The following is a 21,149-nucleotide window of genomic DNA, read 5'->3' as shown; positions in this document are numbered from 1 at the left end:
CCACCTTTAGTTATCTAGTCTCCTATAGAACATCTCTGTCCTGTTTACTGTCTAGTATTGCTCCATGTAGAACATTCTCAATGAAGTGGCTTTTCCCCCTCACCCTTTCTAAGTCGGTGCCTTCTTTTGACATCATCTCTCAATCTTCCTGGTGATATCAAATGATACAGCATCAGGCTTCAAGGTAGCATGGTGTCAGGCCAAGTCTGAATTAATTTTATTTTGTACTCAGCTGGAGAGTATTTCAATACTTATAGAGCAAAAAAGTAGATAATGTGATCTTCCCTGGAAGTTACTGCACTAGACTTTCTGAGAAAGGAAATCGAGAACCGTGATCTCTCAAAAGAAATAAACACACTAATAATTACATCGTTGTATAACTGGTGTCTAAAATAGTGTAAGTTTGATGTTTGAAACAGCCGTGCAAAGGAAGGATTCCAGCAGTCACAGAATACCTTTGCTTATAACTTACCTTTTTCACCATTGATCCTTGAGTGACTGCCCTTTAGAATTTGCCTCAGGAAATATGATGCAATAAAAAACTGGCTCAGAAACTTCTTAACCACTGGGCTTGAACTGTATTTGGTATTGATTGGGAAATCCAATTATCTTACATCAATTAACATTTAAAAACAGAAGTCTTCTTTCTTAGTTGAACAGATTGTCTCCATTCTGAGCATGTAAACACACATGAATGCCCAAAGGCAGAAATGGCCTTTTGGAAAGAAAAGCCAACTTTGTTCCCTTTTATATTTCTTAACAAGCTTTGAAAACAAATACCCTTATTGGATGATACATAATCAAGAATGGGAAAAAAAAGTACATATCCTTTGACCTGGCAAATCCATGCCAGAAATTTAACCTACCTATAAATTAAGATGTGCCCTTAAATTAAACTATAAAGTTATTATAGCCATATCAATGATATTAAAAAAACTGGAAACAACCTAAATATCCCACTGTTAGGAGATAATTGCTTGAATTATGAAAATCTATATTAAAAATTCAATATGGCTATTAAGATGATATATTTTCCAATATGGAAAGACATTCTTAACATTATTAATGAAAAAAAGCAAGTCATAAAGCAATTTAATTGGAGGTTTTGTAATTTAGGACTAAATTAAGGATCCACCAGGCCAAATTCAAATCTTGGCTCTGCAACCAGTCACTGTGAGTTGGGACATGCTATTTCATCTGGAGCTCCACTTTCTTAGCTCTGAATCGAAGTTAATAGTAGTATTTATCTCATAGAATTGTTGTGAGGATTCAATGAGATAAAACACAGTACCTGGCAAATTATTATGCATTACTGATGAAGTTTTGGAATACAAGTGAGGTCCAGAGCTGATGACAAAGAAAGGATTCTTGAGACATCTTTGGTGCAAAATGGTGGTTTTAGTAAAGTACAGGGACAAGCACCCACGGGCAGGAAGAGCTGTTGCTCTGGGCCTGTGAGTAGTGGCTGATTATATATACCCAGGAGTTGGGGGAGGTAAGCAAAAGGGAGATTTTCATATGCTAAGGAGGACATACAAGGTACTGGAGGCCTTGCTTTTCCCTATAACAAGGCATTAACATTAAGACAACTGGAAGCTTCCTGAAGAATGTCACAGGCATCCCACTCTGGGTAGGGGTTGTTTGTGGGTTATCAGCTATGCTTTGTCCTCAGCTAGCCCTGCTCCTTCATCATTACTACTAGCTCTTGTTGTTAGTAGTAGTATTACCAGGCTACTAGAGTTCTTTCACTTCAACCAACAGATATGAATTCTGCTCAAATAAGAAAACTGTTTTAAAAGGATACTGGTAGTACCCAGAAGCTGAAAACAAAGGGAAACCCAGTTTTCAGTGTAGTCCATGGAACCTTAGCTGCAAAAATTTGTAAGCCTTCTGTCCAGGACACTCAACACTGGATGATTCAGCTCCACCTGCCCCTGTCCCTGTGAGTATTGACTTAGAAGGATTTACATCCCTAGAGGATGGAGTCTGATTGGTGTAGCATATGTGATGTGCTGAGCCCTCAGTTGCACCCTTAGAGACCTGCATGGAAGGCGGTCTTTCCCATGCAGGCATGCGGGCTTAAGAACAGCATCATAAGTATAATCTCATTTATCAGTTGAGAAAATATTACATTTTAATAGGTACTAACAGGAATGGATCTGGAAGGATTATGTTGAGTTATTCACAATGCTTTTCTCAGGGTATGGAGGTTTGTAGGCGTTTTAAAAATATTTCCCCCCACTTCCTTCCTTTCTCCCCCCTCTTTCCCCTCTATCTCTCTTCAGTCTGCTTTCTTAAAATTGAAATGTCTGTACACTTTCAAGTGCTCTTGGAATTATTGTCGGAATGCCATAGTTTATTTCTTGGTTTTATCATCAGGGCTCTAGAAAACCTTTTTCAGAGGTTATGCTTCCTCTCCTCTACATCCCTCCACTTAAAAAAAAACTTTTGTTATGGAAAAGCTCATGCATATATAAAGGTAGAAAGAATAGCTTAATAGGTGCATTGTACTTACCACCCAGCTTGAATAATTATTAAAATTTGCCAATTTTTGGAGTGCCTGGGTGACTCAGGTGGTTAAGCATCCGACTCTTGATTTTGAATCAGATCAAGATCTCAGGGTCTTGGGACAGAGCCCTAAGTTAGGCACTGTGTCAGGCTGTGTGCTCAGCAGGGAGTCTGCTTCAGGATTTTCTTTCTTCCTCTACCCCTAGCCCAACATCCCTGCTTGTTCACTTGCACGCACTCTCACAAACAAACAAATCTTTAAATTAAGATTTGTCAATTTCCTTCCCCTCATTTTTTCTTGTCCAGAGTATTTAAATCAAGTTCCACACATATTTCCTATTTGTGCATATTACTTCTTTAAATATTACCAATGAAGTAGAGATATTAGGGCATATGGAATTTGTTAGTCATCACACAGGCCTGAATTCTCAAATGCATTTGAATTTGTGTACACTGTCCTGATTCTACAGTCACTATGCTGAGTATGGTGGATTTAGTTCCTAGAGATCATGCGCATGTGTCAATTTGTAACATTCCTGTACTTATAAATAAATAACCTCCAGGCTTCCCAATTGAGATGATATCTGTTCTGTTGCTTTGCTGTTGGGTACCCTTTCTTTGGTGCAGCCATACATTTTCTCTTGACAGTGAGCTCTGGTTTCATGTGGTCTCCTGACACTTACTTCTTTCCAGGTATCCTTGGCCTGCCATCATTGGATGCTCTTCTGTGTTTCCTGGGTATAAAACATTCAATTGGGAATTAGGGAACAAGAATTCTAGGCCTGGGTCAGCAGTTTACCAGTCCCGTAAATGCTTTGCAGTTCAGTATCTTCATCCATGTTATAGCCACTTGCTACATGAGCTAATGAACACTTGAAATATAGCTACTCCAAATTAAGATGAGCTTTAAGTATAAAATACATGCCAGATTCTGAAAGCTTAGTATAAAGAAAAAGTGAGCTATCTCATGAATATTGATATGTTGAAATGACATTTTAGGAATATTGGGTTGATAAAATATATAATTAAAATTAATTTCACCTGTTTCATTTTCAGTGTTGCTAGTTATAAACTTATACATATGGCTCAAATTATATTTCCTTTGGATAGTGCTGTCTGAGAACTTTCTAGTCCATTTTCTGAAATTGTTATTTGGGATTGTTACAATCAAGTTCATTTTACAAAAATTTAAAAGGGGGTACTAACAAAACACTTCAGTAGCCCAAACATTTCTCCTTATTTTAGTATTAATAAAAATTCCTTATCTTGGGACTACTTATTTAAATAGCAATCTGCTTCTATGATCAGGAAGGAGGAAATAAAGCATTGTGATCAAACACAATTGAAACTTTTGTTGTCATTTTGGATTCCATTGTTCTGAACTGTGCCAGGACGTACTGATTATTACATTTGACTAGTGATAGTTTTTTGCAGTTGTGTGTGGGAGGTTTTTGGTTATTTTTCAGTGCCTTCGCTTTTTTCTGATAAACATACACACATCCATACATCACACAGACACACTCATCTTTAAGCATCACAGTGGTAGAAATTGACAGCTTTTTGTTTTCTACTATGGTTACCTCTGCTTACCTGCTTATTTACAGTAGAAACTTTCTAAAGAAAGTAAAGACTAACATTGACCAGTTATGCTAGAGCTTACTTTCTTGAATAGAAGGAAGTATGAAGTTTTTCTCATGGACTATTTCAAACATTGAAATCATAGGTAAATCATTTGACCCAAATCATTTTCTTTAGCCTTACCACATTTGCATAGACCTCCACCACTTAATCACCCCAGTTCCAATTTACATATGTGTTGTGCAGATTCTAAATGATATAAATAGGGTGCCCAGCACCCTGATACAGTTTTGTGAATCAAGTCAGCATATTTTTTTTTGGCTGAGTGTCTTCTGTTTCTGTTTTTTTTTTTTTTTTTTAAGATTTTTTTTTTTTTAAGATTTTATTTATTTATTCATAGAGACAGAGAGAGAGAGAGGCAGAGACACAGGCAGAGAGAGAAGCAGGCATCATACAGAGAGCCTGACGTGGGACTCGATCCAGGTTCTCCAGGATCATGCCCTGGGCTGCAGGCTGCGCTAAACCACTGCCACCGGGGCTGCCCCTAAGATTTTATTTTTAAGTAATCTCTACACCCAACACAGGGCTTGAACCTACAACCCCAAGATCAAGAGTTGCATGCTCTACCAACTGAGCCACCCAGCTGTCCGTGTTTTTACTAACGCCATCTTTTACACATAGGTTTCAGAGTTGTTAGGAGCTGTGAGTCTGGTACAGCAGGAGTTAAGGGTATAGTTTGGTAATATATTTCCTGGTCACTTGTTATAAGTTACATTTCCCTACCTTCCTTGGGTCATGAATTTGATTTTCTCTCCATGTGCCTCTTCCCAGCTCTGCCTGAATTGAGGTTTCTTCTCTGTATTCTTCAGTTCTAGCTGCAGTAGCACCTGGAGTCCCCAGCTCCATCCCTGTGCACCTGGCTTCCCAAGAGAGTAGTGATCTAATCTGATCTAAACGTTCTCCTGTTTAACCCCTCTGAGCCTCCCACTACTCTCAGAACGAAATCCTGGTTTTGTAGAGCGTGAAGGATTGTTCTGGCCTCTGCCATCTGGTCCTTCCCCCAACCGTCTATGCTGCATTCTGGCCACCACGCCGCTCCATGTTCTTCGAATGTTCTTGACACTTTCTCCCACCCTTGCAGTAGATGCAGAGGCTCGCAGCACCCACAGTGCTTTTTCTTCATTCTCCTCCAGGGGAACCCTGCTCACCTCCCAGGTTTGACTTTTTAGAGCTTGGTAGAGAGAATAAAGGCTTTCTTGAGGCTTTACTGCAATGTTCCTTGCATAACTATAATCATTTATAATTATATATATACACTATATATAATAAATGGTTTTATAATATGTAATTATCTAATATATAATTTATAGTAATTTATTGTAGGTTTTCTGTAGTAGGCTAAGGTTAAGGACTGACTTTTTCTCTAATTCCTAATAGATTTAGTTCCTGGAGCATAACTGGGCTTTATTCCTTCATTGATAAACACTCACTGAATTCAGGAATAACTAAAAAGATGACTGGTTGCATTTATTTGCAGGGGAGCTTACATAGTTTATAATCTGTACCTGAACTATCCAGAACATTAGTCACTTATCACATGTGGCTGCTGAGCTCTTGAAACATGGCTAGCTTGAACTGAAATGCACTGCAATTGTAAAATGCACACTGGTTTTGAAGACTTAGTATGACAAAAGAATGTAAAATATTGATAATTTTTTACATTGAGTACATATTGAAATGAAAAATCTGGTGTATGTCAGGTTAAATAAAATATGAATAAAATTAATTTCACCTGTTTTACCTTTCTAAAGGGGGCTAGTAGAGTACTTATATGTACATAGGTGGCTTATATTATATTTCTATTGGACTGAACTCATGTAAAGGGCTCTTAATCTTAAACTTCCCTTTTTTCTCCATCCAGAGCTGAGACTATAAAAGAGGAAACCATTTTTAAATGATAAACTTTTGCACATTAGTATATTAAAAAGGTTTCATTGAAGGAATTTGTTTTACCTCTTCTAGCTTTGACCTCAAATTCCCATGAGCAAAAAATGTATTTGAACAGCTTACAAATGCTACGGATGCTCTGCTGTTTGCTTTCTTTCCAGTCCAAAGGAGCAGAGACATGTTAGCTGCCCGCCCAGCTGCTGCCTGTTCACACTGCAGGGCATGTGAGGACTGGCAGGCTGTCCTCAAGAGAAGTGCAGGCCAGTAATACAGGGAGCCAGAGCTCAGAGAGGGTCACAGCCTATGGTGACAGTGTGCTTCCTGTTCCCAGCAAGGCAACAGCTGCACCGTGATCCTTGGCAGCGTGCGTTTGGCAGGTCTCTCTGTGGCACCCTGGGTATTTTGCGAGTCTGGCACAGCACTGGGAGGCGCCAAGGTACATCCTCCTGGAGAGATATAAAGAGAGTAAAACCTCCCCCAGTCTTCTGGCTCACACCTTCCCTCTGTTTCCCTCTGCTCTCTGTGCAGGGTGGATACTGGGGGAAGACCATGGCTGAGGAGAGTGAGCTTTTCCCACAAGTAAAGGCTTGGCCAGTTTTGAGTAATTATATTGATGCTTTGTACCATACTCTTGGAAGACTATTTGAAATGAAAGGGTCCTTTATATATGATTATTAAATTCCGGGTGGATGAAAATTTTTTTTTTAAAAAACCTTTTATTGGGAAATAGTATCAAATTTATAGAAAAGTCATAGGAATAGGAATAGTAACAAAGGACATCCCAAAGCAAAGTCCCATTTTGCTCAGATTTACCTGTTAATAGGATTATGCCCTATTTGCTTTGTTTTTTGCTCTCATATATCTACAAATGTACAGACTCTCTCTCTGTGTGTGTGTATAAGTCTGTGTGTAGTTGTATATATATATTTTTTTCTGGACCATATAAACATACGTTGCATAGACATGTTGGCCTTTCCCCCCCGAATACAATGTATATTTCCTAAAATTAGGGTATTCTTTTATATAACTTTAGTTCATTTACCAACTTAAGTAAGTTTCTGTGTTAATGTAATATTTTAATGTACTGTTTGTATTCTCCTTTTATCATTTGACCCAGAAATATCCTTTATAGCATATTTTCCTTCACATTAAGCAGCCAGTCTAGAATCACATGTGTAGTTAGTTGTCATGTGAAAGGAGAACACTTTGTCTACTCTACTAATACTCAACACTTCCAGGATATGTCTGGCACCAAATATGTGGGGTTTTACACACAAGCAGTTTTCCAGCTCTCTAGTGGACAGCTACAGGGTGTCTTGCAAATTTTAACTCAGTTCTCACACTAACTGCCTGTAGTTAGTGCAGACCCCACAGGGTGAGGGCTCAGTCCCCTTCCTTCCCCTTACTTCAGGTGCCAATCGCAAGCCCGTGTTTTACCTGTGCTTCTGACCCGCTGGCTAGAGATGGGAGATTCTCATGACCTCTTCCTGGGGTTGGATAATTTTCTGGAGCAGCTCACAGAACTTAGGAAAACAGTTTTTTATTTGATTACTGGTTTATCATAAAAGGATACGGGGTCAGGAATAGCCAGTCACTCAGAGCAAGGCAGGGGGAAAGGAGCACGGAGTTCTAAGTATGCCACTCTCCGAGCACCTTCCTGTGCATGCCAAGCTGGAAGCTCTCAAAACCCCTTCATTTTTTTTTTTTTTTAAGATTTTATTTATTTATTCATGAGAGACACAGACTGAGAGACAGAGACATAGGCAGAGGGAGAAGCAGGCTCCCTGCAAGGTGCCTGATGTGGGACTCTATCCCAGGACCCTGGGATCACCACCTGAGCAGAAAGGCAGACACAGACACCCAACCACTGAGCCACCCAGGCACCTCTCTTCAGACCCTTTCAGTTAGGGTTTAACGGTGACCACATTATGTAGGCATGATTGATTACATCTTTGGCTATTAGTGATTAATTCAGCTTCCAGATGACTTCCTCCTCCCACCACAGGTAGAAGAAAAGGGGCTGAAAGTTCCAACCCTTAGGCAAACAGTCCCCATCCTTTAGGGACTTTTAAAGGTCATTAACATAAGCTGTGATGTGGTTGCAAGGGACTTGTTATGAAAAACAAAAGACACTTCCTTCACATTATTGCACTCATTACTTATGACATTCCAAGGGTTTTAGAGAAGCCCAGTGCCAGGGGGAAAAAAAAAAGAAGCACTATATCAGCAACAAAGAGCAAATATATATTTCTTATTATAAGTTATTATAAGTTACAATATCACAGCAATATCAATATTTCTATTGATCTGGAACAGCTCCTCAGCTTTTTTTTCTGGGTTTTTTTTGGGGGGGAGCGGCGGGTCTTTTATGACATTGACATTTTGGTGGAGGAATGTTTTAAATTTTAAAAACAAACCTGTTAAAGAGCCTAGGAGAAAATACATTTTTGTCATCTCTTGTGTATGAAGGGAAGACCTTTGCAAGCCAGACCTTAAAGAAATGCCAGACCTAGATTTGACTTTATGAAAAATTTAAATTCCTTTAGAACCCACCCAAAACCCAACAAAATCCAGAAGCATTTACAAAGAAGATGAGAGACACAAAGCTCTTTCAAGGCAGTAAGAAAAAGACTACCATCCCAAAACAGGAGCAAAGGATCTGAATAAGTAGTTGCACAAAAGAACCAATACAGATGGCCAGTGAGTGACCTTGCATGGCCAAGGACATGCAAATCAAAATTGCTGGGGACTCATTAATTTTCAAGATTTACTTAATTACTGAGAAAGATTCCTCACTATAGGCAAGAGTGGGCACATTCTTTCACACAGTTGATAGAGTGTACATTGATGGGCGAAGGTAAACTAGGGAGCATATACAAAAGCTTTATTTATTTAAATGATTTTATTTTTAAATAATCTCCACACCCAACCTGGGGCTCAAACTCATAACCCTGAGATCAAGAGTTGCACGCTCTACCAACCAAGCCAGCCAGGCACCCCTACGAAAGCTTTAAAGGGCAATGATTCAGTGTTATGAGTTCTATGGCAGATTAACTGCTGCAGATTTGTGCATTGTAGTTTACAGATTTTTAATTTAATTAAATTTTTAAAAAAGATTTTGTTTATTTATTCGTGAGAGACACAGAGAGGGGCAGAGATACAGGCAGACAGAGAAGCAGGCTTCATGCAAGGAGCCCGATGTGGGACTCCATCCGGGGACTCCGGGATTATACCCTGGGCTGAAGGCGGTGCTTAACTGCTGAACCACCCAGGTGTCCCAGGTTTTTAATTTTATTTTTTAGTTTTTAGTAATGTGCTTTCAAATTACACGATAGGGGCATATCTCTATAGGTATATGTTAGATGTCTAACAAGTTTTAGATAATTGAAGGTAATCTATTGGCATCAAAAAAGACTTCTTTAGAAAAGACTAAAAGGAGGGTTTCTTTCCATTATGAGTGACCCTTTTTAATTAAAAATGAATTATCAGTACAATAAATAGTTTGGCTTTGTAGTTAGAATGAAGTACACCTGGATGTTTGCATGGGTTAGGATGTTTGCACTGTGGGTTCCTGAGTAAGTCCTTTCCAGTTTTGGCCAATAGCTCCAAAGAGTCAGTCTTTGGATTTGGTGGAGATGGGGTTGTTTGAAGAAAGTGATGTTTTAGGAAGAGTACCCTGTACTCAGAGAAAACGGTCTGGGGCTCTTTTGGTACTCTGGGCTTGAGAGCTCAGTCACCACATGGAGAAGTGGTGATTCTGAGAGACAGTGAGGAAGCTCACCTGAATCTGGTGACTGGGAAGATGAAGGAGGTAAAGGACAATGAAGGAATGAATGACAGGCTTCTTGTCACACATGGGGCTGGCTGGGAGGAATTGCCATCTTGAGGAGGGCCTGAGGATTTTGACCCTAGGGTCAAGGTTGTCTTGATGGTATACACTGATGTTGTTGGGATGGGGAGGCACTAAGGTACAGTTAGTTGGTAGGGTGGATCTGATGAGAGAGAGAGCTGACAGCTAGATGGAGAGACTAGAAAAGGACTCTTGGTCAGAAGGGGCCCATAGTTGGAGAATCTGAGAACATGACAGGTCCAAACAACTAAGTATTTGTACAGTGTAGATATAACATGCTTGTCTAGCTTTCTCATCCAGGGAAGCTTCTCTTTCCTAGCAACTTGTATAGACCTTCTACTTTCCCTTCTCAAGCTGATGGTCCACCCTTCTACTGTCATCTGTCTTCACCCACCCCATCATTTATTCTAGGAAGCTTAACCTTTTTCATATAGTATTATCCTTCTGCCTCAGTATACCCCCTTTCACTCCAGACCCACTTTTCCTTTAGTGTCAGAAGAAGAGATACTGATGCTGTTGTGCTGCAAAGTTAGCCCCATTTGTCCAGCACAGCTGAATTTCCCTCCCTCCTTCTGAGAAACGTGCTGTTCCATTCATCCTCCCTCCTGAGTCCTGTGTGCTTTAGCTTACACACACACAGCTTTGAGGAGAGGTCACAGATTTCATTATGCACAGGATCAGAAGGAAATGAACTTCCTCAGGTCTCACTTCTTAAGCATATTGATGTTTTTATCTGGTCTGTTCTTCAGAATATGCTGGGAGATGTTCCCAAACAGTGGTTTTCAAACTGTAGAGCCCCCTCACACAGGGAGGAGATGCCCCCCAACCTTGCCTTCTGAAAAATAGGCACTTCCACTTCTGTTTCAATCAGAACAGCTCTAATTCTGATTAAGAATTCATTTGGGTTAAGCGTTTTGTAACTTAAAGAAAATGAACCATTGGTTTAAAAAATAAATCATAGCTTGTACTTCCATGAGGTAAACCCACTTAATGTTAGCACCTTAGTTACACTGTTTTATATTGTAGAGAATCTGAAGGAATTGATGTAAACTGACTGCTTTCATAGCTTATCACTGAAAAGCAATTAAACATTACAAGGTAAAAATAGTCTTCAATAAAATTATTTCTGTAAATAACTGACATAAAAAATTTTGACCTAGTTGTCTCCAGAATGAGGCCTATGTCCCAAAGGCTTCAGACTGACCTCAAGGAAAATTTTTTAAGTAAAAAAAAAAAAAAAAAAAAAGATGACCTGGCAAACAGTCTGCCTAAAAGGAAGTCTAATTTTGGACATCTTTTAGAAAATGATGAAGTCATATATTGTATAACCAATAGAAAGTAATAGATTTGCATGTTAATTTTTTATTTACACACATGTATATATGTGTAATTTTTCCATGATATGTTACTTATGTTCTGAGTTTAGTCAGTTACTCTCTTTTTGGTAATGTTGATGTTTTCAAGTTTAGATGTATGTACTAGATTTATTCCACAATTTCTAAGGTAGACAGATCACCAAATTTCCTTCCTCTTCTCTTACCCCTAAAAATGCTTTATGGGGTTCCCGTGCATGCACACACATGCACACACACACACACAGGTCTAGATATGTGCACATCACACTCATCACTAGTGGCCTGTGACGTTGGGCCCATCACTCTGTTTTTCTTTTTCTCTGCATAAGAAAGGAATGAAAAGTGAGTGGCTGCTGCCCCTCTAATTATGAGTTCTTTAATCTGGCTTCCTCATGTACACTTACAAGTCCCAATCTCTTGGTATTTAATCCTCTTGACTCTCTGAAAATGCTTCTTATCGGATATTTTAGTTTGAGCTCCCTCAGAAGCAGAGTCCAAGACAAGGATTTGAGTGCAAGTAGTTTATTTGGCATGAAGCGAGGGGAGTAGGAAAGCTAAATGAGGAGGAAAAAGTGGCCAATAAAGGGTGAATTACTGAGCCGGCTTCCCACCTTAGGCAACTGCTACTTAATTTTGTGGGGGAAATTTTGGGAGTCAGTTTTTCAACCTGAGGGATGAGAGATCTAGGGTATTTATTTTTAGGCTAATGTCTTAGTATTGGGTTGAAGGCTGCTGCTGAGTGGCAGGTAGGTGGCAGAGCAGATTACAGTGACAGAAAAAGCCCTTAGGTAGAGAAACAGAGCTGTTGGTAGTTGGATGCTAGGAGGTATGCCCTGAAGTGGGAAAGAAAGGGGATATGGGAAGGTACCAGCAGCATTCTCTGTCCCAGTCTCCTGATTGAGCTTCATGGTTTATTTAAAAATTTTAAAGATTATTTATTTGAGAGAGCATGCACAAGCTGAGGACAGGGGCAGAGGGGGAGGGAGAGATTGAGGACAAGCAGACTCCTCACTGAGTGTGGGGGCCTTATGTGGGGCTCTACCTCAGGACCCCGAGATCATGATCTGAGCCAACACCAGGAGTCTGACGCTTAACACTTAACCGTCTAAGCCACCTGGGTGCCCCAGGCTTCATAGTTTAATGACAAGAGCACCATGGTCTCTGGAGTAGACTGACCCATGCCTGACACCTAACAAGTATTCCTGAATAATCTTTAGTTTTATCTCCTTTTAAGAAGGCAAACAAAAGCCCACTACTCTTCTACATAGTTTAGTCTTTAACTTCTGTGTTTCAGCATTTTGAAGCCAGCACACCAAGAGCTATATCCAATAAGTTTCCCCTTGAAGTGTTATGTGATAAACATAGTGATAAGTACTGGAGATGCAGAGGTAAGAGACATGATCCTGACCCAGAGGAGTTCCTGAGCTAGGGACTGATTATTGAGTGGCTGATCCAGAAAACTCTTTTCAAGTGAGAAAAGAAGTGAATCAGCTGATCAACAAAAAGTGTGCTTGTGGGTGCTGTGGAATTTGGTTCAAGTGTTCTTCCCATTTGGAACCTGGCCCTGCATTGTTCACTAAGTTTGGATAAAACAGCATCTATTCTCTAAGCCTCAGTTTCCTCAGTTGTCAGATGGGATCGCTAATGCCTACTCATGGGATTATTTGAGGATTAAATGCAATAACCTTAATAAGTGGACTGGATCTGTGTAGAAGAGAGGACAGGGGCCTGGGAGGGAAGGTTGATGGTGAGGTCACTTACTATCGATCTTATAGAACTAAGTCAGAAAAATGGGTTTGTGGGCTTGATCATGGAAGGCTTTGAATCTCAAACTCAAATAGGCCTTGGGATTCTGGTACAAGGAGAGGCTGAAGGAATGTCAGTCTTCACACTAATATGATAATCTTGGCTCACAGCTTTCACAGCCATGGTGGAGACCAGCCATATTCTTATGTGGAAACACAGGAATTAAACACTGTCAAAAAGCAGAAAGAGACCCATAAGTACAAAATGATGGTTGCCAGAGGAGTGGAGGTGGGTGGATGGGCAAAGTGGGTGAAGGGGGTAAGGGGAAGTCCAGGTTTCTAGTTAGGGAATGAATAGGTCATGGGGATAAAAAGTATAGCACAGAGATTATAACCAATGTTATTGTGATAACGTTGTGTGGTGATGGCAGCTCCATGGTGGTGAGCACAGCATAATGTATGTATAGACTTGTCAAATCACCATATTGTACATTGGGAATTAATGTAATGTTGTATGTTGACTATACTTCAATTAAAAGAATTTAGGGACACCTGGGTGGCTCAGCGGTTGAGCGTCTGCCTTCAGCTCAGGGCATGATCCCAGAGTCCTGGGATCGAGTTCCCCATTGGGCTCCCTGTATGGAGCCTGCTTCTCCCTCTGCCTGTGTCTCTGCCTCTCTCTCTGTCTCTCATGAATAAATAAATAAAATCTTAAAAAAAAAAAAGAATTTAATACTATGATGACCAACAAGTGGTGCCAACACTGGATCTTAAACAATCTATTATCAGGATGCATTAGCCACTGGCCTATTTTTGGTCTTGAAAGGGGAGGCTAAGGCTCAGCAAGGTGACAGTCTTTTTTTTTTTTTTTTTTTAAGATTTTATTTATTTACTCATGAGAGATAGAGAGAGAGGCAGAGACATAGGCAGAGGGAGAAGTAGGCTCCTTGTAGGAGCCTGATATGCGACTTGATCCTAGGACCCCAGGATCACACCCTGAGCCAGAGGCAGATGCTCAACCACTGAACCACCCAGGTGCCCCAAGGTGTCAGTCTTTTAATTATAAGTCGACTTTGTGAGAAGATGTAGATCTTAGAAGAGTTCAGATATTTCCTCTGTCTACAATGTAATCTAATGGACTGGTGTCCCAGAAGGTTTGGAGAGAGACCCTTTTCTATTTTAAAATTGAGAACATTTGCAGTTTCCAACTGATGTGTCACCTATGTTCCTTTGATCTTTGTCTTCAGCTGCTCATGTCTCCCACCTGGAAAATGTGTCAGAGGAAGAAATGAACAGACTCCTGGGAATAGTGTTGGATGTGGAATATCTCTTTACCTGCGTCCACAAGGAAGAAGATGCAGATACCAAACAAGTTTATTTCTATCTATTTAAGGTGAGGTTTTACCATTATAAAAAGGTGTTTCTTCTTTCTCTCATTGTTCAAATGTGCTCAGTTTCTGCACACCAGGTCATGGGTGGGAATGATATGTTTGCCTTCAGGGTTTATGGAAGCATGCATTTTTTCATGAGGGATTCTCTAAAATGACCCACCATGTGTTGAACACATCACTCTCCTTGAAAGCCTTCATATTTGTATGCAGATTTGAATATCTTTATTTGCTTATGCTTATAGATTTCTTTCCATCCACCCATCCATTCATCCATCCAAGTATGTATTGCACACCTGCTCTGTGCATGGCACTCATGTAGGCATGAGGGATAGAGCAGTGGGCAAACAAAGTCCTTGCCCTCATGGAGTTGACATTTCAGTAGAAGAGGCAGACAATCAACCCATAAATAATATATTTGCAGGTGGTGATAAGTGCTGTGAAGAGAAACAAAGTAGGGTAAGTGGAATCAGAATGGCAGGGATGGTGGTGGGTGGGAGGACATAATAATAAGGAAGAGCAGTTAAGAAAGGCCTCTTTGAGAAGACCACAGTTGAGCAGAAACCTGAGTTGGGGGCCAGGATCCATTGCTGAAAATGGCTGAGGGAAGAGCTTTCCAGGCAACAGAAGGAACGCCATCTAGGCCTTGCCCTGACTGAGCTTGGTGTGATGAGGGAACAGCAAGGAGGCCTGTGTAATGGAGCCCGGTGAGCAAGGGGAGGGTGGGAGGAGATGTGGTTGGAGGGTGGCGCCAGGGCCTTTGACTCTCAGGCTTCAAGGGGAGGAATCAAGAATTTCCAAATTTGGGCATCTCACCACTGTCCTCTGTGTCTTGTTGACAGCAGCCCCCGATTTCTGCTGCCACTCCCTATAGCTTCTTCTTCATGGCTCTGCCTCAGCTCCACCTAGGTCACATCCACTCCCTTCCTACAGACATAGGTCTCCCCAGGCTCTGATTGCTGTCAGGCTGGACAGATGGGGGAGAGAAACTGGTGGTGGGAACAGACAGAAAGACTTCTGGTTGCCAAAAATACATTCTTAAAGGGGGCTGACAGAAGACGTAATTAAAAAAAACAAAAACAGAGGGGCACTGTTGATTATGTTGTATTGTATAATATTTATAAGGTTCTTTAAAAAAGAAAACAAAACGCTCTACTCAGTTTATAGCTAGGAAAGGTTTGCCTCTTTAATAACCACTGTGCTTCATTTTATATGACAAGGATAGGAAAATTTTCCATTGAGTTCCCTCTTTTGCCTTTGACTGCTAGGGATCTCAGGCAAATTTTGTATCCCAGTTCCTGTAGCTGTTTTTTCCTTTTTTTTTTTTTTAAGTCTGAATTTACCTGATACATAATTTTCCCTTCTTCCTATTTATTAGCTTTTATCTTTTTTTTTTTTTTTTGGTGGGGGGAGTGGTTTGAGGATAGAGAGGAGACAGGTGTGGGAGTGAGAATTGTATTTTTAAGCTTTGGGGTCATGTGGGGATATTAGTTCTGATAAGATTAATGGGAGGTGGGGGAGAGGAGAAAGAGAGAGAATGAGAGGACAGGTGTGGGCAGAAAGAGAGGAACCCCTGAATTCCCCACTACCATTATCAGGCCCTGGGCTACTCCAGGTGACAACTTGTTGACATGGCCCTGAGGCCTGAGTCATCCAGATTGAACCCCCTGGCAGGTTCATGCTGTTTAGAGCTTCTTTGGAAAAAGATCTTAGTTGAAGAAAAACAGCGTCTGCATGACTGCAGCGATTATTTGTCTTGGAACCAAGCGCCCTGGCAGCCCCACCGCCCTGCTGGAAGTGAAGGTGGTGTCAAGGTTTCCATCCTGCCAGCCTCCTCTTGATTCCGTTTATAACTAACCAAATAGGCCAGACAGCATTGCTTGGCTTTGAAGTACGTTTTGTCTCTCCTTCTCATAACCTCCCTCATCTTTAACAGCGCAAATATATTTACTCATGGGAACAAAATCTAAAATATTCAGCAGTCTCCCCCAACTCCTCCCAGAGTCGTTCTTTGGGCAAATAGGTAATAAATCATCCATTCCTTGGCTTTTGTAAAGCAGTTCTTGTGTCTCATATGTCTCTATAATTAAATTAGAATGAAATATATTCTACATCTAAGTAACATTTAACAAATTTCAGGCTTCAATGTTGAAAATAAACCCAGTGGAAAGCTGCTTCCTAAAGCTCAGTGTATCCTAGAGCTTGTAAATGTGGCTCTGGAGCTCGACTCTCTGGGCTTTAGTCCTGGCGCCATCTCATGTGAAATGTGACTTTGGGCAAGTTGTCATCCCCCACTTTCCTTATCTATAAAATACAGACAGTAATAGAGCCTACATCTAAAGGTTGTTAGGAGTATTAAACAAGATAAGACTTATAAAGAACTATAAAGAGTGCCTGGTGAAAGTGAAGGATGCAAATGTTTGCTGCTACTATTAAATTTCTTTTATATGCCCACTCATCCCGGCTCCATCCTTTTGTAGATGGAGAAGTTGAGATTCAGCGTCTCCCTAACCATCAGTTTCTCTCCAAATTGAAACTCTCAGTGGACCACGTTCCTAGATGGTCATATTTAAAGTGGGCAAAGTAGGCAGCCAGAATTATTTGTACTTAAATTCTGCACTCAATCTTTCCATATCCTTAGAAACACATATATTGACGTATCATTCTTGCATGTTTATTTTTATAAAAATGGGCATAATACATTGAAAGGATCAACAGATTCCCCGTGCTACTAATGTATATGGCACCCCTAGAAGAAATTGAAACCCTTGTAAGACATGGCTCAGGGGGACACATGGGGATCTTCAACCTTGGCTGTTTGTCCATTTCCATTAACTACTGGGAGCATGGTTGCCATGTTTTGCTTCTATTGAAAAGGCAGTAAGTGGAGAAAAGAGAGAAAGATGTAACTTAAATAAACGCATGGTCGTGTCATACCTGGCCCACATGGAAAGGTTACAGAATTTTCCAGCAAAAGTTGAAGGCAAAGGATTTCGATATCAAATTTATTTTCAGATTAGGTCTTGATTAGTGACTCTTGTGTTCCCTTTTCTCTCAGATATTTGCTCTTTGAGGGCTTTAAATTCCAGTGGCAGGATTAAGAGCAGTGTTTTGTTTTGTGGGCATTGAGATGCCGAACACTTGGCTTGTATTCTGTGCATGGAGAGGAAATGAAAAGAGACCGCAACACTGAAAGTTGCCAATTGACAGCCCTGCAGAATTCCTTCCTGAAGGGCCCAGGCCCTAGTTTATGCATATGACATACAGCTGGGACAAACAGCCCTCTCCTCTGGCCTCAAGCGTGCAGAATGGATCTCTGCTTTTCAGGGGCTTAAATATGAACCTACTTAGGGGCTGGATGGGTGGTGCGGCCGATTAAGGGTCCGACTCTTGGTTTTGACACCAGTTGTAATCTGCATGAGATGGAGCCCCGTGTGGGTGAGGAGCCGGCTTAGGATGCTCCCTCCCTCTCTCTGTCCCTCCTCCCCATGTGCCCTCTTTCTAAAATAAATAAATAAATCTTAAAGAAAACCCTCCAGAGCATCAGCATACCTGCAGCGGCTTAGACGGGCACATGCAAAGTGTGAGTGTTGTATACCAGGCCTTGGGTCAGTGGGAATCTAGAAATGGTGGGGAGAAGGGAAAGTAAGTAGGATAGGGGTGCCTGATGGCTACTGCTGGTGCTCTAGGCTGCTCTGGTCATGAGTATGAAGGCAAATTTGGGTTACCTGGTAGTAACCCATTTTATTGATTTAAGGATTTATTTACATGTAGATAAGATTATTAGAATATGGTGACTTCCCTTCAGAGGCTGTGAGGTGTGTGTGTGTGTGTGTGTGTGTGAGAGAGAGAGAGAGAGAGAGAGAGAGAGAGATAGACATTGATTTTTTTTTTCTTAATGATTTTTTTTTTTGCAGCTCTTGAGAAAGTCTATTTTACAAAGAGGAAAACCTGTGGTTGAAGGCTCTTTGGAGAAGAAACCCCCATTTGAAAAACCTAGTATTGAACAGGTAAAAATTTAGGAAAAAAAAAAAAGAGAAGCCCCTTTTTATTGCTTTGAGGCTGAACAAACCTAATCTTCCATCTCTATATGTGTCTTCTTTCCATTCTCTATACTTGGCTAGAGATGCTCACTGAGTCTGTAGATTGTCTTGGACTTTTTGCATCAGAAATGCATACTTAATTTAATAAATGATCTAGCTTTTGTCTTTTTTTTTTTTTTTTTTTTTTAGCTTTTGTCTTTTATGGTTGCTGTATACTCAGAATTCACTGTGTTTGGGGAAGAAAAAAATTAAGCAGAACATGTAGGTCATAAGAACACATGGAATGTGCTTTTTCTTGATGTTGATATTTTAAAATTAAGTCTTTGTCCTTTTGTTTGTCCCTGTCTGAAAAAGCCTATTGAGGTGAAGGGAATTCAGGAGCATTGTGACAAACATTGTAAGTCAAGCAAAAAACACAAAAAAGAAATGAGACTTTGCATCCAGAAATTGACTTCCTGTTACATTGTGATTCCTGGAAAGACATTGGTTTACTTGAGGAATCTGTTGACACATATAGACTTTTTTTGTGAGGTATTGTATCTCTCCTCAAAGTCACTTTTTAGTCTACCATTATTTGGTTAACAAAATCTCAGGCACTCTTGACTGAATTTCTTTATGGGAATGATTATAGAAGCTAGGACATCAGAGTCACTACAAATACAAATAAGAAATTTTATTTCTTATTTGTCTCCAAACTCTATTCAATAAGAATTTATTGCTCTTTTATTTGAAATTAGATTAGATGGGATGTTTTACAGAAACATTAATCTACAGATTCTCTTAAAAGCTTATAATTTTGAATAAGAATTTTTTTTTTTTCTTGTTAAGCTTGCCAAAGCCAAAAGAGTGATAGTAAAGAGTTTAAATTTTAGTGGTTTGGTTCAATGGAAGACCTGTGAGCAGCCCAGCCTTGTGATTAAAATTTTGGTAATATAAAAACATAATGTTTATCAAAGAACCTCATTATATATGTTGACCTACTATTTTGATAGTGCAACAAGAATTATTCTGAAAAATACTGATATTTTATTAAGAGGTTTTGACCTTTTCTGTCTGTGATTTTGATTTTCTCTTTAATGCTTGAGAATTGCAGCAGGCATAGAAGAGCAACCCACAGCTTCTCTGTCTTGTCACTTTTCATCCACTATGATCTGTGGCATGATCCCCTCTAGGCATTTGCGTTTTCTAATAGAGAAAAGGAAGAGATTTTTGTGAATAGAGAAATGTCTGTTCTCTAGCTAATAACCACCAATGGTACTGACTGTGTGGGTGTTCAGAATTAGTATGGTTGCATAGCTGTACGAATAAATTGCCTTCCCTCCTTTTAAGGGTGTGAATAACTTTGTACAGTACAAATTTAGTCACCTGCCATCCAAAGAAAGGCAAACAATAGTTGAGTTGGCAAAAATGTTCCTAAACCGCATCAACTATTGGCACCTGGAGGCACCATCTCAACGAAGACTGCGATCTCCCAATGATGATATTTCTGGATACAAAGAGAACTACACAAGGTAATCAGATGACCAGTTCTTTTCTTTTGGCCTCTTAGAGCCTGTTGTAGACATAAAATTACTACTTGTCTCTGCAAGCAGAGGGTTGCCCTCTTACATGGAAACTCCATCAATTCAGAGAGAATGTTTCTATAATTTAACTTTTTATTAATATCATGATATTTTGGGGGATGAGGTCCCGTAATATCCAGTGTGAGAGTGATAGCTACATGGAGCTACTGAGCACTTGAAATGTGGCTAGTATGAATTGAGATTTTGAAGATTATACAAAAAAAAGAATGTAAAATATTTCATTAGTACTTTTTAATATTGATTACATTTGAAATGATAATATTTTGGATATACAATTAAATAAGATATTAAAGTTAATTTCATCTATTTCTTTTTACCTTTTCAATAACTACTAGAAAACTTAAAATACTTAAAGTGGCTTGTATTGTATTTCTACTGAAAATCACTGACCTAGGTAATCATACTATGACTCTGCAATTATTATATAGAAACTTCACTCATTTAAAAAAACATTGACATATGAATATAATAATGTTAAAAAATTTTTATAAAGAAGGAGTGATCACCCTAGTCCTAGCACCATGTTGAGACTGATATCATTACACATGTTGTCTTCCAGTCTTTGCCCTTTAAATAATTATTTTATGTTAGTTAGAATGAAAAATATATATATATAGAATTTGCATTCTTTTGTCCCCCTACTTAACATCATATCAAACATTTTACTGGTTACATTATGGTCTGTTGAGTTGATGTACTGTAATTTACACAACCTTTTCCCTGTTGGTGGACTTCAGACTGTGCGAATATTCTTGGATTGCACATTTCTTCCCCCTAACATGGAAATTTGTTTTTATTGTTTATGAATTACAGAATAATAGAATTGACTTCAAAAATCTTTGACATGGGCCACACAAAATTGGATGACTTACATTTATTTTTATTTGAATGAGAGTGTCTTGAATTATCCATTCTATTTCCCTTTTTATAACTTTCCCCTTTTTTATTTTATTTATTTATTTAAGCAATCTATACTTACTGTGGGGCTCGAACTCATGACCTAGAGATCAAGAGTCACATGTTCTTCTGAATGAGCCAGCCAGATACCCCATCCTCTTTTATATTTTATTGGCACAGTAAGCTTGCTTCAGAAGGTATTCCTGACTTAAAGTAGGCAATGTTTTTTTGAAAGCCTGAGAGCACTTGTATTCA

The 21,149-nt window shown here is 39.7% G+C and overlaps 1 protein-coding gene across 8 annotated transcripts in view; it reads left to right on the top strand.

Annotated features, from left to right (window-relative positions):
• The window catches only part of KAT2B (lysine acetyltransferase 2B), a 99,614-nt gene that overhangs the window by 32,159 nt on the left and 46,306 nt on the right, over positions 1–21,149 (top strand). For 5 of the 8 annotated variants that reach the window (XM_049100005.1, XM_035705217.2, XM_035705216.2 and 2 more), the window contains 4 exons: positions 14,231–14,376; positions 18,289–18,381; positions 18,769–18,945; positions 19,744–19,925. In XM_049100005.1, the coding sequence (XP_048955962.1) occupies positions 14,272–14,376; positions 18,289–18,381; positions 18,769–18,945; positions 19,744–19,925 (557 nt within the window). In that variant the 5' untranslated portion in view covers positions 14,231–14,271. The remainder of the gene's footprint in view (positions 1–14,230; positions 14,377–18,288; positions 18,382–18,768; positions 18,946–19,743; positions 19,926–21,149) is intronic. The other 3 variants (XM_025448829.3, XM_035705218.2, XM_035705215.2) reach the window with 1 other exon arrangement.

Source organism: Canis lupus, chromosome 23 (assembly GCF_003254725.2).
Source record: "Canis lupus dingo isolate Sandy chromosome 23, ASM325472v2, whole genome shotgun sequence".
Classification (NCBI taxonomy): domain Eukaryota; kingdom Metazoa; phylum Chordata; class Mammalia; order Carnivora; family Canidae; genus Canis; species Canis lupus.
This window is presented reverse-complemented; position numbering and strand designations above follow the sequence as displayed.